Source organism: Drosophila sechellia, chromosome X, assembly GCF_004382195.2.
Source record: "Drosophila sechellia strain sech25 chromosome X, ASM438219v1, whole genome shotgun sequence".
NCBI lineage: Eukaryota > Metazoa > Arthropoda > Insecta > Diptera > Drosophilidae > Drosophila > Drosophila sechellia.
In genome coordinates, this window is record NC_045954.1 from 14,047,090 (window position 1) to 14,062,890 (window position 15,801).

The window sequence follows — 15,801 nt, forward strand, 5'->3', positions numbered from 1 at the left end:
TTTCCTTTTAATCAAAATAAATGCTAAATATATATAGGATATCGCGTTTTGTGGAAAATATATTTTTCATATTTCTTATTGGTCACACTACTATGCAAGTGAATTCAAACAAGAAAGACGTTAAAAATAAATAAGACGTTAGAAATAAAATGAGCACAGCAAGAAGTTATTATTCTGAAATAATCGACAACAATGTGACTTGCAATATATGTAGCAAATCTAGTTTAATCTTTATATATTTTATCATTTTTATGATTTTTTCTTAAATTATATATCATCGAACTGTCCAGCAAAATAATCGATGACACTGGCCAATCGTAGCTGCGTCCGTTACATCGATAGCATCGATTGCTTGAAAATATTGTTGGGGGAATTCGTCAAAAAAGGTGTTCTCACAGAGAAATTCGAGAAAGTATTTACAAAACTATAATAATATTTATAATAAAATTTAATATATTTTTCATAAAATATGGATGAAAGACTAAATATATACAACAGTATTAAAAAAAATGTTTTCCCCCTACTTTCTGCCGCTCACTTGTATCGATAATCGTTTTTGAAAATAGCTGCGAATCTTTTTTTTTATAAAAATAAACAATTTAATTGCTGCATATTTCGGTCGATGTGTGTATGCACACATACGCACATACCTATATATATACACATCAGATTCGATATGAACTTGGGGCACACACAGCCAGCCGAACAATTATTTACTGCAGTGTAAATAAACAACAAATAACAACAAATCGCCCGCAGAAATCGGACGAAGTCGCGAAAAAAAAAATGGAACGAGGAGGTTTGGGCTCGTAACCACACAATTTCGCCTCTCACTCGATTTTTGATCGCCGCCCGGTCGCGATCTTCACTTCATGGAAATTGTGAAATTTTCGAAAATTTGAATACACTCCGCCAGAATCTCGATTGTTTTTTGCGGTCCGTTCAAACCGAACTAGTACGTAAGCCACTTATTCCGCCGCAGAGTCACGCCCATGTCCGCGACCGCCCCAAATCGCCAGCCGGTGCCGAAGTTTCCGGCCGCCATGCCGCGTGGAACGGGCACAGTGTGCTCCAATCCGGCGGTGCCCAAATCGCCGGATGCACTCACCTCCCTGGTGGCCCGGAAGAGCATTACGTCCATGTCGGAGGAGGAAATCATCCAAGAGAACCTCAACGAGATCCTCGACCTCAAGTCGCGCGTAAGTTCGAATTTGGGCGGTGATTTTGAAAAGTATCTTAAAGAGCGATAGAACGATACAATATCCTAAATATGCCAAATTTACAAGGACACATGTATAAAAACCCAAACATAGTCATTAACTTTTCAGTACTCAATTAAAAATCGAACGACTGTGATCTTTTTCATTCATATATATATCACACATATATTACTGAATCGTTTAAAACTAAACAAAACTTGAACAATAACCATATGGACTCATGAAGAGTGCTCTCGTATTTTTTTCCACCGTGTTGTGATTCATTGGAAACACCTTGATTTACGTGCACGTCATTACGAATGGATCACTGTGACTTCCAGATTTTCCTCAGCTTTTCCGAGATTTGCAGACGTCTCTCCAAGTTTGTACGACGCCATCGTTTGTGGCGCCATCATTATCGACGGAATTACTAGAATAGAATGTGTGCGACCATAAAACCCGAAATGTTCGTTTAGTTTCGCCTTAGATCTTTTTGCACATACTGTGGACCTAAAGAATGCATTTGCCGTTTAATAGTTTTTTTTTTCAGTTAACTGGAAAATATACAGCAAGTGCAGAAAATGACACTGGAAGAAGCGTGTTTCCAAAATCATTGACTTGAATTTGACATGCGTACGCATTATTTTTCGAAAATTTCCTAACCTATTTAATACAACTTGTACAAAATCAGGCACGCATTTTTCTATCAACAAATAGCGAAGCGAAATCATCAAAAGTCCCAGATACACAAACAAAATTCCCAAGCGTTTGTGTAAATCACGCCATTTTATGAAGTGTAAGATAATCAAATCGATATTAGGTTTCCATTTCGGAAACTTTTCTGCATTTAAACCCAATTGAATTGGCATCCAAATGCTTTAAGCATTTTTGGAATCTTATTTTTTAAATCCAAGGCACTTAACTGTTTGTTATTTGCAAAAAACTATCACTTGTTTCTTTTCATATTTCTATGTGGAAGACTATTTTTTTTTTTGCCGTGTATAAACCTCTATATGCATGGAACGTGAAAATTATAAACAATTGTTTTTATGGCATCACTCACAAAAACAGAAAGAGAGCCAACCCAATAGCCCTGAAAATTCTCAATCCGATTCTGGGACTGCATCCAGAAGTGATTTTCTCATATCCCTATATCCCCACGTTGTCTTTTTGCAGGAGGAGCGAAAAGCCAATGGACGCCTGGTGGCTGTGATCGTCTGTTTTCTGGGTAAGTTTTGGGATTTCAGTCAGTCAGGCCTGCCTAGCACAAACCAGCCAAGTGAAAAATATTCACCCATTCTCAGGAAAAAACATTGGTTTTCAAAGGGTTTTTATCTCTTCAATAATTCTTGCATCAAAAGAACTTTTAAATATATGAGAAAACCATTTTTAAAATCATTTTCGAATTCTTAACTCAACTAAAAACTAAAAACTGAACTAAAGTAGAGCACGCAAATCGAATTGCCACCGACTTTCGCATGCTCATTTTGAATTGGTCGTTGTTAGCGAAGCACGACTGTACCACGAACTCAACCGCATCCATCTCCACAGTGCTCTTCCTGGCCGTCTATCATGCCTGCGTCCGGAAGTCGGAGAACTCGCTGGCTGGCGTCCTGGTACCGGCGGGCATCATGCTCTCCTACGGCGCCTGGGTGGTCGTCCTGGCCAAGAGGGACAAGCACAGGCGAGCCATGTTTGTAGGACACATGAAAAGACCAGGAAAGCCAATGATGCTCAGCGATGCTCTTCCATTTTGCAGGAGCGGCACATCGAGGAGGTGACGCTGAAGAACAAGATCGAACTGGAGGAGAAGCATGCGCGCCACGCGAAGAAGGCGCAGTCGCATCATGGTCACTCCGGCACCGATTCCACGGGCAGTGCCTCCAGCTCGCTGCACTACGTGAACGAGCTGCTGCCCACCGGTGGCGGTGAGCATCGCAAGAAACAGCGACGCCATCGCCACAAGGAACGCTCCGTGGAGCGGGAGGATCACCATCAGCGCCCGCATACGCCGGACGTCGGGGTGCATCGTGGAGCGCCCAAGAGGCCCAGTTTCCGGCAGAAGCTCTTCGGCCAGACCATCGCCCATGTCAAGCTGGTGGAGGCCCAGAGCGACAGCACGGACTCCGCTGGCGGTTCGGGTCCGGGTACGAGACCAGGTCGCAGTACGGTCGCCAGTCCAGGTGGCCAGCCGACCGCTGCAGCCAAGCCCCGTCCCGGCGAGAAACGCCAGCGGCTGCAGCGCCTGGACACGTTGCCACTGGCGCAGGTGGTGCGTGTCAGCTCGATTTCGTGAGATATAACCATCCAGTGGATGTATGCTCGTATGGATGTACATATGCATGTGGAAGTGGAGTAGTTTTTTTTTTTTTTATTGGGCGCGGAGGGCCGACCTCGCCATTGTATCGACTAAATAAATGTATTATAAAAAATATAAACAGGAAATTCGCCTTTATAAATAGACGGCAATCAAAGGAAGGAAATGTTCCGATCTCCGTAACGAAATCAATGCTAAATACGTGAGAATTGTATTGTGCACATAGTTCAGTCCATCTGGCTTTCGAATATTTTGAAAATCTTGTGTTTACAGCTTGATTTAAGTAAGTTGTAAAACAAATTTATAGAACAGTTTAGTTCGAGATTTTTATCAAGGTGTTTTTAAGTTGAAATTCAAGCAATTCCCAATAGTTTTTGAACCTCCGATCGGTTTCGCCCCACCCGCCAAAAAATTGTTTATTCTGCCAACTTCCTTACGTTAAAATGTTATTATTTATCGTTTTGCTTTGTACAAATCACCTTCAGAAGTACATCAGCGGTGCATTTCCATTGTTTGTCCGAATTAATGGTGGCGTTATTTTTAACGATCAGCACTATCCCTTGATTTTCGGCTTCCCTGTGCTCGTGTGCGTGCCCAGACACACGGAGTGGGTGGCAATTCCGGGCACATTGTTTTCGGTCATTGGTTATTGTTATTACAATTTAATAGTTTACATGTGGTGGGCCACACTCGGCCGCTATTGGCCACCGGATTTTGGAATTCCCCCCCAAAACAGAAGCCACTTGGTTGCTTGGTTGCAGGAAATTCGCATTGAAGAGCAGTGCCGCCATCTATTTGTGAGATTGGGGAAAACACAAAAGGCGGTTACAATTAATGACGCTTGTGTTGGGATTTTCTGTTTATCTGCGGGAGACGTCGATAGTTATCGATGTTTATGTTGCGAGCTGTGTGGCACGGAGAAAACTCTGCCCAGAGAAAAGACCGAGCTAGTGGCACTGCCACTAAGGAAAGAAAGCAGTTCGTAATAAGGTAGATTGAATTATTTCATACGCAACGTGTGTTTCTGGAATTATGCAATATGCCAAGGTGGAAACACAAGCCACTTCTTTCGCACTGATATCGATAGCAGAAACGCATCTAGTGGACGCGCCCTGTCTTGCCGCTGGAAAGTATCGATTGCTCGATAACAATTTCCGAGCGCACTTCGCATGGCGTCGCGCTGCGGCATTTGAATTAAACGACGCGCCGAAACGAGAAGTTGTTGCCTTTTTCCGTGTCTAGTTACCTGTTTTCGTTTGTGGAACTGTCAAAATTGCTTGTCGCCCTGTGGACTACAGTTTTGTCATTACATTTGCATTGTTCGTTCGGAGCAGTTGTGCTTCTGCTTGAAAAATAAAAAAAAAATATTTGGTTTTCTGTTTAATCGCATTTTCGGTCAAAACCCGTTTGTTTCGCGTACATTGTTTTGTGTGTTGTGCCGTGTTCTGGAAAAGATCCGTTACTGGATGACAACAATGATAGTGTGATTGGTCTACGCATACATCAAGCATACATACACGGGCGCACACATATAAACACGCACACAAATTCGCAATGGACACGCGCAGCTGGCGCAAGGTCCTACTCCAGTGGGTAAGTGAATATCGCATCGCGCATCAAACGCTGGGTATCATTTAGAGTAACCCAATCCTACGGCAGATTGGCAAGTGCCAGTTCATCGAGCCGAACTACATTAGCTTGGAGCAGTCGGACCTGGACTCCTTCTTTTCGGTCTTCATTCGAAAGATCCAGGAGACGCAATCTGACAAGGGGAAGAAGGAGCTGCAGGATCAGCCCACAAAACCAATCCCCCTTGTGCAGGAATTCCTAGCACGTAAGTTGACTTCCCTAATTTCTAGTTTATTGACGTTTCTAAAAAAAAATAAAAAATAATATTAATAATAAACAGCCAACTTGGAAAATTTGTATATTGAAAATATTAATATTAAAATGTTGACCTGTTATGGGATAGGGAAACATTAATAAATAATGGGACCTTAGTATGAGAACTTAGCGCATTCCCAGCTTGATGAGCCCACTAACTTGTACATTTTTCCATGCAGATAACTATCCCGAGTTCATTGTCCATCAAGATGGCAAGGAGCAGCCTTTGGATTGCCTTTACGTTTACACGCTCTTGTTGCATTATTCGTGCGTGAAGAAGCCCAGCTTGTTCTTTCACAACATCTGCAATAGTCTGCCGGAGCTGACGCAGACATGCATCGCATCCTTCTTTGGAGAGACCGTTGACAGGCTGTTGACGCGCGAATATCTAAGCCAGTCGATCGCCAACGTGGCAATTATTTACCAACAGGGCACTCAGACCTCAGTCAGCCCATGTCTTCCCAGCAGCAGCTTGAGTCCCGATCCGAGAAGCGATGATGCACAGTGTCCATCCACGCCCTCATCGTCATCGTCACAGCCGTCGAGCAGCACGCCACAGTTGCACAATCATCGCGAACGCCTTCGCCTACAGATGTCCGGCTCCGAAATGCCACCTCCTTCGACCCCGAAAACGGAGCTACTGGAGCAACGCACCAAGGAGCTGCGCGGTATTCGTGCCCAACTGGAGGTGGTGCGCTACGAGAAGACCGTGCTGGAGGAGCAGCAATTGGAGAAGGACGAGCTTATTAAAGTTCTCAGCAAAGGTTGGAATGCTCCGAATGCACGACTTTCATAATACAAGTAATTTCATAATCGTTTGCATTTCAGAGAAAATGATGGCCAAGATGGAACTGGAAAGACTGAAGAACGTAAAGCTAAACGAAGAGCCGCATGATAACGAGAGCCACATCATGCCATATGAGTTCGAACATGTAGGTAGACCAGCATATGGTCACAGGTAGCGGGAGCTATAAACTAATAAAACTTTTAATCCTCATTTCAGATGAAGGGAAGCCTTTTAAAGGAAATCGGTCTAAAGGAAAATCTCATCGCTGAGATTACCGATAAGCTGCATGATTTGCGTGTCGAAAAGTCCGAGCTGTTGGAGAAGGTAAGCTACCTGTTCGGTTTTATAGGGACCATGCTATAAACAAAATTCCGCCGGGTCTTGTACGAATGTTTGCGAAAAACTAGCCTTTAAACGGTTCGCAACTTTTTAGAGTACCTTTGTTTACACCATTTTATTTGCTGCATAATGCTTTCAAAATATATGCAATGTAATCTAATATATATTATATATTGTTATATCTCTTATCATACATTAAATAGCTGAATCTGGCAGGAAAACAATTGCTGGAGTATACGGACCGCGTCCGATTGCTAGAAAGCCGTGTAGAAGACTTGACTCGTAGCGTATCGTCCAGGGACAATAGGATATTCTTTCTGGAGCTCGATAACCAGGAATTGGATCAGTGTCTTAAAGAAGCCCGTGACGAGTTGAAGAGCCGACGCGAGGTCTTAAACGCATCCTCGGATTTGCTAGACTGTTCGCTGTCGCCGAACACCACGCCCGAGAATTTGGCCAGTTCTGTGATTGACAAGCAGTTGCGCGAGAAGGAGCATGAGAATGCCGAGCTAAAGGAGAAGCTGCTGTATTTGCACACTTCACAGCGGGAGCTATGCCAGGCCCTTTCAAGTTTCCTCCAGAAGCACAATATCGATCACGAGTTTCCGGTGGAATGGACGTCGTCGTCCCTGTTGTCTGCGATCGAAAGCACCTTTGTTAATACGGTGGAGAAGAGTACGCAAATGAAGAAGGAATGCGACGTTCAGGCTGTGTGCGCCGAAAAACTACTGGAGAAATGCAAGCTGTTATATCGATCGCTGGGGTGCCAGCCACAAGAGCTAGATGCGTTCAAGGCCACAATGGCGGAGCCGATGGAGTCGGCTTTCGAATCGAGCCGTGAATGTGAAACCATTCTGGGTTGTTGTCATATGAGGGCAGTCGATATAGCATTGAAAAACCACCACCTGGAGTTAGACAACGAAAGGCTTAATGAAAAATGCGCTGAGCTTAAATCAATAATTGATCGCGGGAATCAACACCTGGCCGATATCAATCTGCAGCTAACCGAGAAGGAAAAGCAGATAAAAGATGTGGGCGCTGAAATCCAGGAGCTGCGCAAAAGGAATATAAACCTTGAAAATATGCTCAGCCAAATCGCAGATAAGGAGGCCAGTGCAGCAAGCCTTGCACAGCAGTTGCAGCAGTGCGGCAAGCTTATGAGAGCCAAGTATGAAGTGTGCCGAAATGAACTAATTGCTAAGAACGCGGCCCAAGATGAGTTGGTCAGGATGATGGTGGTGCCAGACTGGGAGACCTTGCATGGGCGCGTACGCCAGCTGATCGATCTGGAGAGGAGGCATGTTGAACTTAACGGGATGCATGGAGGGATGTTGAAGGAATTGGATGAGCTCAGCGCTAAACATGACAAACTGACGCATTCCCATGTAGAGTTTGTAAAGAGAACAGAGATCGAATTGGAAAGGAAGAATGCACAGCTAATGGCATTCGAAGAGCATAACAATCATTTCGATTGTTTTCTGACCCGCATCTTTACTCTCTTAAGAAGTAGAAACGGTCTGAAATCCACGACTATGTGCTCAGCGAACACCTCCATGGAATCGATGCGTATTGAACAGCGGTTTAAGAATATTGAAAAGTTAATTGAGGGGCAATTGCTTTCGGCTGATACTCTTAAGAAGGAGTTGGACGATCTTCGGACGAAAAATGAAGAGCTCGCTACGGAGAACATCAATGGAATAATAAAGCGCAAGAAATTCGTGGATTCTCTGGAGGTCAACACCGAAAAAGTCAAGCAATACATAACAGATCTAGAGAAAGAAGCTTTCAGCAAAAACGAAAAGGTAGCCCAGCTGGAAAATACTCTAAGCGAGGAGCAAAACAATGCAAGACAAGTGGCACAGAGGTTAGACATGGCGCAGCAGGAAGTAAATGACTACTATGTGGAAGCCACTAGGTTTATAAACACCGTTATGGATCGCATTCATGAAGATTTCAATGGCGAAAACCACCCCCAGACGCTGGGCAATTGTATGACCAAATTTTTACGAATTTTTGACCAGATGGAGGTGTGGTACGAGGACTCTTCGTCGTTGGTAGAAAAACTCCTGAAAACTAGGGATGAATTAAAAAAGAAACTGAAGTCATCTGATGAGAAAATGGCCAAGGTGATGGAAACGTATGAAGAACAGATTAAAGCCCTTCAAGCTGAATGTGACATGGAGGCAAAGAAGAACGAGCATTTGGAGGTGAATCGGAATGCAGTAATGGATACTAAAGATCGGCGTTGCCAGAAATTTGATAAACAGGACAGCTCCACGGATGAGCTATTTAGTGTTCAGGGTAAGCTTCAGAAGGAACAGGAAATTACGGCTCAGCTCAAAGAGGACACACTCGAAAAACTGCAGGCAAAGCTGCAGGAAGGACAGCAGCTTGTAGATAGCCAGAAAGTGGAACTGGACAAGGAGCGCAAAGAACTGGCTCAGGTTAAGACTGCGTTTGAGGCACAGACCAAACTATCAGATGATTTGCAGCGTGAAAAGGAATCTGCCCAGCAGCTTGTAGATAACCTGAAAGTGGAGCTGGACAAGGGGCAGAAAGAACTGGCTCAGGTTAAGACTGCGTTTGAGGCACAGACCAAACTATCAGATGATTTGCAGCGTGAAAAGGAATCTGCCCAGCAGCTTGTAGATAACCTAAAAGCGGAGCTGGACAAGGAGCGCAAAGAACTGGCTCATGTTAAGCCTGCGTTTGAGGCACAGACCAAACTATCAGATGATTTGCAGCGTGAAAAGGAATCTGCCCAGCAGCTTGTAGATAACCTGAAAGTGGAGCTGGACAAGGGGCAGAAAGAACTGGCTCAGGTTAAGACTGCGTTTGAGGCACAGACCAAACTATCAGATGATTTGCAGCGTGAAAAGGAATCTGCCCAGCAGCTTGTAGATAACCTGAAAGTGGAGCTGGACAAGGGGCAGAAAGAACTGGCTCAGGTTAAGACTGCGTTTGAGGCACAGACCAAACTATCAGATGATTTGCAGCGTGAAAAGGAATCTGCCCAGCAGCTTGTAGATAACCTGAAAGTGGAGCTGGACAAGGGGCAGAAAGAACTGGCTCAGGTTAAGACTGCGTTTGAGGCACAGACCAAACTATCAGATGATTTGCAGCGTGAAAAGGAATCTGCCCAGCAGCTTGTAGATAACCTGAAAGTGGAGCTGGACAAGGGGCAGAAAGAACTGGCTCATGTTAAGCCTGCGTTTGAGGCACAGACCAAACTATCAGATGATTTGCAGCGTGAAAAGGAATCTGCCCAGCAGCTTGTAGATAACCTGAAAGTGGAGCTGGACAAGGGGCAGAAAGAACTGGCTCAGGTTAAGACTGCGTTTGAGGCACAGACCAAACTATCAGATGATTTGCAGCGTGAAAAGGAATCTGCCCAGCAGCTTGTAGATAACCTGAAAGTGGAGCTGGACAAGGGGCAGAAAGAACTGGCTCAGGTTAAGACTGCGTTTGAGGCACAGACCAAACTATCAGATGATTTGCAGCGTGAAAAGGAATCTGCCCAGCAGCTTGTAGATAACCTGAAAGTGGAGCTGGACAAGGAGCGCAAAGAACTGGCTCATGTTAAGCCTGCGTTTGAGGCACAGACCAAACTATCAGATGATTTGCAGCGTGAAAAGGAATCTGCCCAGCAGCTTGTAGATAACCTAAAAGCGGAGCTGGACAAGGAGCGCAAAGAACTGGCTCATGTTAAGCCTGCCTTTGAGGCACAGATCAAACTATCAGATGATTTGCAGCGTGAAAAGGAATCTGCCCAGCAGCTTGTAGATAACCTGAAAGTGGAGCTGGACAAGGGGCAGAAAGAACTGGCTCAGGTTAAGACTGCGTTTGAGGCACAGACCAAACTATCAGATGATTTGCAGCGTGAAAAGGAATCTGCCCAGCAGCTTGTAGATAACCTAAAAGCGGAGCTGGACAAGAACCGGACGGAACTGGCTCAGGTTAATTCGACCTTGCAGCGTGAAAAGGAATCTGCACAGCGAGAGATCTTCCTGGTCAAGGAGCGATTGGGGAAGGAAAAGCGTGAGTTCGAGGTGGAATTGGCCACCCTTGAAGACATGATCGAAACATTGGAGGAGGGCCGTACTCAGATGGAAGCGGAGCGTGCGGCTGCCTACGAACGAATCAATCAGTTGGAGGCCCGTTGCCAAGAAAATAATAACGCGAACAGTGAATTGCAAGTGCAAACCTTTAAGCTCGAGTGCTTGCAGCATCAGCTAAAATCCGAGGTGGGTAGCTGCAACTCGTTGGTGGAAGACCTTAACCGAAAGCTGGCAGATAATGTCAGTAAGTTGGATGACGTGCAGAGTCGCCTGAAGACTGAAATCGACGAGCATAACCAGGTCAAGGAACAATTAGCCCACATCGCCGATATACCTGAGGTAGTCGAACTGCGGAATCGCTTGGAAGCGGTGACTGCCCAGCGTGAAGAGGCCCAGGAAAAACTGGCTGTGGTCACCGGCCTTTTAGACAGAGCTGACCAGGAGAAACTCAAGATGGAGGAGAAGGCTAGTGAAGTTGGGAGTAAAAATGCCGAGTTGTTGGAACTCGTCGAATTCTATAGGTATCGTGTGGAAGCTATTGAACGGCTGCTTCTCGCTTCCAACCAAGAGTTGGAAGAACTAAAAACCAACCAGCCGGAGGGTGCGAGAGATCTTGGCGACACATACAGCACATCTGATGGACGCCAAACGGAGACGGATCAGGATAAGGAGAGAAACAACAAGCTAGCGCTAGACTGCAAGATATTGCAGGCCAAGTATCGCGATGCCAAGGATGAGATTAAGCGCTGCGAGAAGAAGATAAAGGACCAGCGTCTTGAGATGGAGGGAAAGCTGGAAAAGATGAAAAACAAGATGGTGAGTCACTGCGAACTACTAGTACGAGATTCCAACAAACCGAAACTACTGGTTTCCATAAAATGGCATGGTCGCGAGGTGTCATCTCTGTCATCCTTAATCGCATGAATTGTGCCACCAAGTTCAAATTGGTGTCCATCGTCATGCCCATTTGGTACTTGGCTGTCTGCGGATGACAGAACCTAGAGATGTGATCCTATCCCAGCACCATGCCATTTTTTTTATTGCTTTTGCTTGTGCATGTTTATGTCGTTGTTTCGTTTTACTAACTAGTTTTGAATTGGGACGTAGCTGATGTTATATGTGCAGTGTAAACTATTAAACTTTAGCTCCTATTAGGTATTCAAAATATATGTATGTCCGTTTGATAATGCGAAAATGCATACGTTTCAGAAGGAGGAGATGTTATACATAAGTTTTGAAAATAATTAAATTAAAATTTGATTTAGCAATTGCATCAATCACATCGGCCATAACCGTGCTGCATCACCAATTACTGAACCCAAGCAGATCCTAGTTAAATTTCCGAATTTGCTTTAGCGATTGCGGCTAACTAGACTTATTTAATTCACTTTTCCTTATCATGAAACTAAAAATGCTTTATCTTTCCATCCTACCTTCACCCAATTTCCCCCTACGAAAATCACTCATCGAAAATCACAATTGCGGTCGGTCCGAAAACTGTATATGTACTATGTACATTGTGAAGGGCGGCACCAAGAAAAGGTCACGCCGTCGACGATGGCCCAATTCAATGCTGCGTTTTATTGGCCTAATTTGTACATTAACTGTTACTTTGTATACAATTCTGTACTTAAATGACATCGATGTCATCCTGAAGGCGCGCAGTCCTGTCATTTATTAGGGCCACATATGTCTTGGTAGACTTTGTTATTAGCTTTTTACATTTTGTGATATGAACTGAGTCATATTTGATAAATGAGCGATGTGTATTACCAAGAATGTGTTTGTGTTTTTTTTTTGTATTATTATTTGTATTGTCGTCAATGTCCTCACTGCTGTTTCTCGCTCATTTTCGTCCTTTGAAATGCGTGCCGCCCGAAACCCACACGCGCACCTTCACTTGAATATACACTGCCCTAACTCGTCCACGTTCACCCACACGCACACGGACACTTGACACAACACCATCCAACTGTAGCGTTCCTTGTATACGGCGGAGGTGACGCGCATGAAGGAGAAGCAGGAACGGGATGCGGCCAAAAGCGCGTCGGAGCTGGAGGCACTCACCGCCCAGGTAGATATGCTCGCAGCTTGCGGAGTTACGTTATTAATTCCATTTACTTTCAGAATGCCAAATACGAAGAGCATACACGCAAGCTGTCCACCCAGATTGTTCGGTTGAACGAGAAGATACTGGAGCAGCAGAAGCAGCATGCGATCATTAGCACCAAACTTCGTCACCTGCAGGTGCAGCCCATCATCAGCGAAACGAAAACATCCAGCACAACGCTCACCGTTTCGTCCAGTTCGTCGGCGCCGAACGATGACTGGCAGCCCTTCAAGCGGCCCAATGTACCGTCCTCCAATCTGGCTATGGAAGATGAAGAGGGCGAGGTCTTTAACAACACTTACCTGACGGATCTCAAATTGGGCCGTGTGCCGGCAGACATGACGTAAGCGCAATGGGTCTTCTCGATTTCTATGCTCAAAATTAATGTGCCATTTTTTCCCCCCTTGCAGAGCCGAGGAGCTTATTTATCGGAATTCGTTGCAACCGCCGCATCTGAAGAGCACTTATGCTGCCCAGTATGATTTGGGCAGCCAGGACGAAGATATCAAAGTAAGCGTTAGCAGTTCTCCGACATCCACTGCCATATACGCCGGCAGTAGTGGCAGCAGCAACAGCAGCATCAACCATAAGACCAGACACGGCACAAACACCACACCGTTGAAGGCACAGAAGGCAGCTATGAATGCTAAGTGGGCACGCATTTTGCGTCGCCCATAAAACCATTTATCCTAATCCTTAACTAGACACCGAGTGAGCTTTTGTCCACGTTACGTTTGCAGTTAGAAGTGTCTGTTGTGTCTAGAAATTGCTGTGTGCTCGTCTTATCAGTGCCTTGTGTATATATATATTTGTCACAATAATCCAGTTGCTGTCCAAGAACTCCGTTGTCTTCAGATTCAATCCGTATTTATGCTGTTTGTATTCTTTGCAGGACGGACCCCACAGTCTGGATGACAGCATGAGTGCTTTGCTGAGCTCATCGAGCACCGGAACGCGCAAGAAATCCATGGGCACCCACTACAAACGACCTGGACCGCCTACACCGAGCAAGAACGGCGGTCGTTTGTCGTTCGGTAGTTCGGAGCCGCCACGCGAGATTCTTCGTGAATTCGGCGACCATAACAATACCTCCAAGACGCCGGCGCGCTTCAAGTTCCTGACTCAACGATTCAGCGTTGGCAGCAGCGGTTTACCCCGGGACGAGGTAAGTACTGTGAAGATTGTTATGTTGGATGTGCGTGCCCATGTGACACTGAACTTTCGGAGCATCTTTTAAATTGCCTCGATGATGTTCATCAGTGTCATTGGTCAATAGAGTAGTCTAAAGCTGTAGTCAAAGGTGGTTTATTGGGAACGTAAAATGTGCTTGCTTCCGTGCTTTGTTTGTGTCTTCGTCCTCGTGCTGTTCCCATGTTGTCATCGTTTGTGGCTCCAGTGCAGCTGGCAACTGATCAAATACGCCTGGCCTATCCCACAGCTGCCGCGGCGCAAGCGGCCGAATCTTCTGACCGGAATACACCGGCGTAGGCTGCGTCATGCGGTGGACATATTTTGTACATCAACGCCCCGCAAAAGCCGCTCCTACTACGATCAGCAGCGTCTGATCGGCGCCAGTGATGCGGAGAAATCAGAGGCTGTTGAAACCGAAGACGAAGTGATCGAAGTGCAGCCCGATGCTGTGCCAGAGTTGGAGCCTCTAGAAGACGCCGACCAACAGGGCACTCCGCATCTGTCCACTGCAGCATTGTTGGCCCTGACCAAAGGCAACACCCGGCGTCTCACTGGTACAACTAAACCGAAAAAAGGACGCGTTTCACTGTCCAATCATGGCAACATTTTTGCCAAGAGCCGGCCAGCGTCGTTCGTAGCCGGGAAAAGGGTGCAGCTGCGCCGGAAGTTGCGCCGTGATCGGATGATGGGCCGCTTCGATGAGGCCCGTCACCTGGATCAGGTGCGCCTATCACACTCTGTTCAGGCGCCTGAGTCGCCCGAAAATAACAATTACAGTCTGCACAATCGCAATGAGGAGGAGCACCTGCCCAGTGAGATCCTGATGGGCAAAACGGTAGTGCTGGTGGGCAAGAGCCGAGTGAGTCCGGTCGTGTCCACCACCTTCAACGTGGAGGAGCGCAGCGGGACTTCGCTGCTGCAGCAACAATTTGAGCACGAAAACTGTGTCACCTGGGCAACGCATGGTAGCGAAAGTGTAATGATGGAGGAGACCCAGAACGACTGGTACTTCGAGCAGCTGTGCCAGGAGACGGAATCCACGGCACCCTTCCAGCTGCAGCCGCTGGACTACAAGCCGCTTGATGAGGAGCCAGTTGAGCCAAAACTCACACAACTGGTGGCCGCCTCTTGCAGCAATATCACAGCGAATAGCTGTGCCACCAACGTGACCGGCGCCTCATCCTGTACCGTCTATTCGATTGGCAGTGTGCACATGCAGCCGCTGCCGCAGATCAATATCACCTATGTCCAGCAACCACCGGACTCGCAACAGCGCAGGCCAACGCGCCATCGCTCGTTAATGGCTCAGTGCAGGCGGTTCCTACGCCATCTGAGTCTCGGCGAGCGATTGGTCATGGGCTTTGCATTGCTGGTCATGGTGGGGCTGTCCTTGCATCTGGCGGACAAGCTAGTGCTGGTGATCAGTGGCATCTTGTCGGGAATGGGGCTCGTCTTCCTCACCTATTCGTGCCCCGGTCGCAACTAGAAGCGCCAACCAAAGCAATGGAAATCGCACTAATCTGGCTGATGATCTATGATATATGTATGTTCGTTATGTGTAACCATGTCCACTTATTCCTTTACAGAACTCGCCGCCCAAGCGACGCCTCAGCAACATGTTCAAGCGCAAGTAGGCGTGGTCGCAGTCGCAGTCTTATACATATATTCCCATTCGTGTACATCAATCGGAACTTGAATTCTTGACTTATTATTTATGTAATCATTTTTTTTTGTACATCAGGACGTAGAGTTTAGTTTAAGTATGCATATGTTGCAATGGTACAATATCGAGGGCGAACATAATAATGCAAATAAAATTGTATGTACATATTGTAGAATGCTTACTTTGTTTTCTTTTTTAATAACTTGTAGATTAGAGAAATCAGTGTTCTGCTTACTGAGCGAAAAAAGTGTAA

The 15,801-nt window shown here is 45.9% G+C and overlaps 2 protein-coding genes across 6 annotated transcripts; both read left to right on the top strand.

Moving 5' to 3' along the window:
* Positions 1–899: 899 nt before the first annotated feature.
* Positions 900–3,637, top strand: LOC6618520. Its single transcript, XM_002042744.2, has 4 exons — positions 900–1,199; positions 2,376–2,427; positions 2,751–2,896; positions 2,959–3,637. The coding sequence occupies exons 1-4, from the start codon at positions 993–995 to the stop codon at positions 3,493–3,495; spliced, it is 942 nt and encodes a 313-aa protein (XP_002042780.1). The 5' UTR covers positions 900–992; the 3' UTR covers positions 3,496–3,637.
* A 1,076-nt stretch (positions 3,638–4,713) lies between these two features.
* On the top strand, positions 4,714–15,720 carry LOC6618521 (titin homolog). Of its 5 annotated transcripts, none has more exons than XM_032724672.1 (11): positions 4,714–5,109; positions 5,176–5,350; positions 5,580–6,164; positions 6,229–6,332; positions 6,404–6,511; positions 6,730–11,400; positions 12,563–12,658; positions 12,712–13,037; positions 13,105–13,204; positions 13,587–13,859; positions 14,133–15,720. In XM_032724672.1, the coding sequence occupies exons 1-11, from the start codon at positions 5,071–5,073 to the stop codon at positions 15,369–15,371; spliced, it is 7,716 nt and encodes a 2,571-aa protein (XP_032580563.1). In that variant the 5' UTR covers positions 4,714–5,070; the 3' UTR covers positions 15,372–15,720. The 5 variants fall into 5 exon arrangements, with proteins under 5 accessions (XP_032580563.1, XP_032580564.1, XP_032580565.1 ...); XM_032724674.1 differs by having other exon boundaries at positions 4,717–5,109; positions 15,472–15,720; XM_032724675.1 differs by lacking the exon at positions 14,133–15,720 and having other exon boundaries at positions 4,717–5,109; positions 13,105–13,405; positions 13,587–13,674.
* Positions 15,721–15,801: the final 81 nt, after the last annotated feature.

Bases quoted from the DNA above. Each gene is read 5' to 3' on its own strand.
- LOC6618520 (XM_002042744.2), top strand. From the start codon at position 993: ATGTCCGCGACCGCCCCAAATCGCCAGCCGGTGCCGAAGTTTCCGGCC. The intron at 1,200-2,375 runs GTAAGTTCGAAT...GTCTTTTTGCAG, and splicing joins TCCTCGACCTCAAGTCGCGC to GAGGAGCGAAAAGCCAATGG. The intron at 2,897-2,958 runs GTAGGACACATG...TCCATTTTGCAG, and splicing joins AGCACAGGCGAGCCATGTTT to GAGCGGCACATCGAGGAGGT.
- LOC6618521 (XM_032724672.1), top strand. From the start codon at position 5,071: ATGGACACGCGCAGCTGGCGCAAGGTCCTACTCCAGTGG. The intron at 11,401-12,562 runs GTGAGTCACTGC...ATCCAACTGTAG, and splicing joins AAAAGATGAAAAACAAGATG to CGTTCCTTGTATACGGCGGA. The intron at 13,038-13,104 runs GTAAGCGCAATG...CCCCCCTTGCAG, and splicing joins CGTGTGCCGGCAGACATGAC to AGCCGAGGAGCTTATTTATC.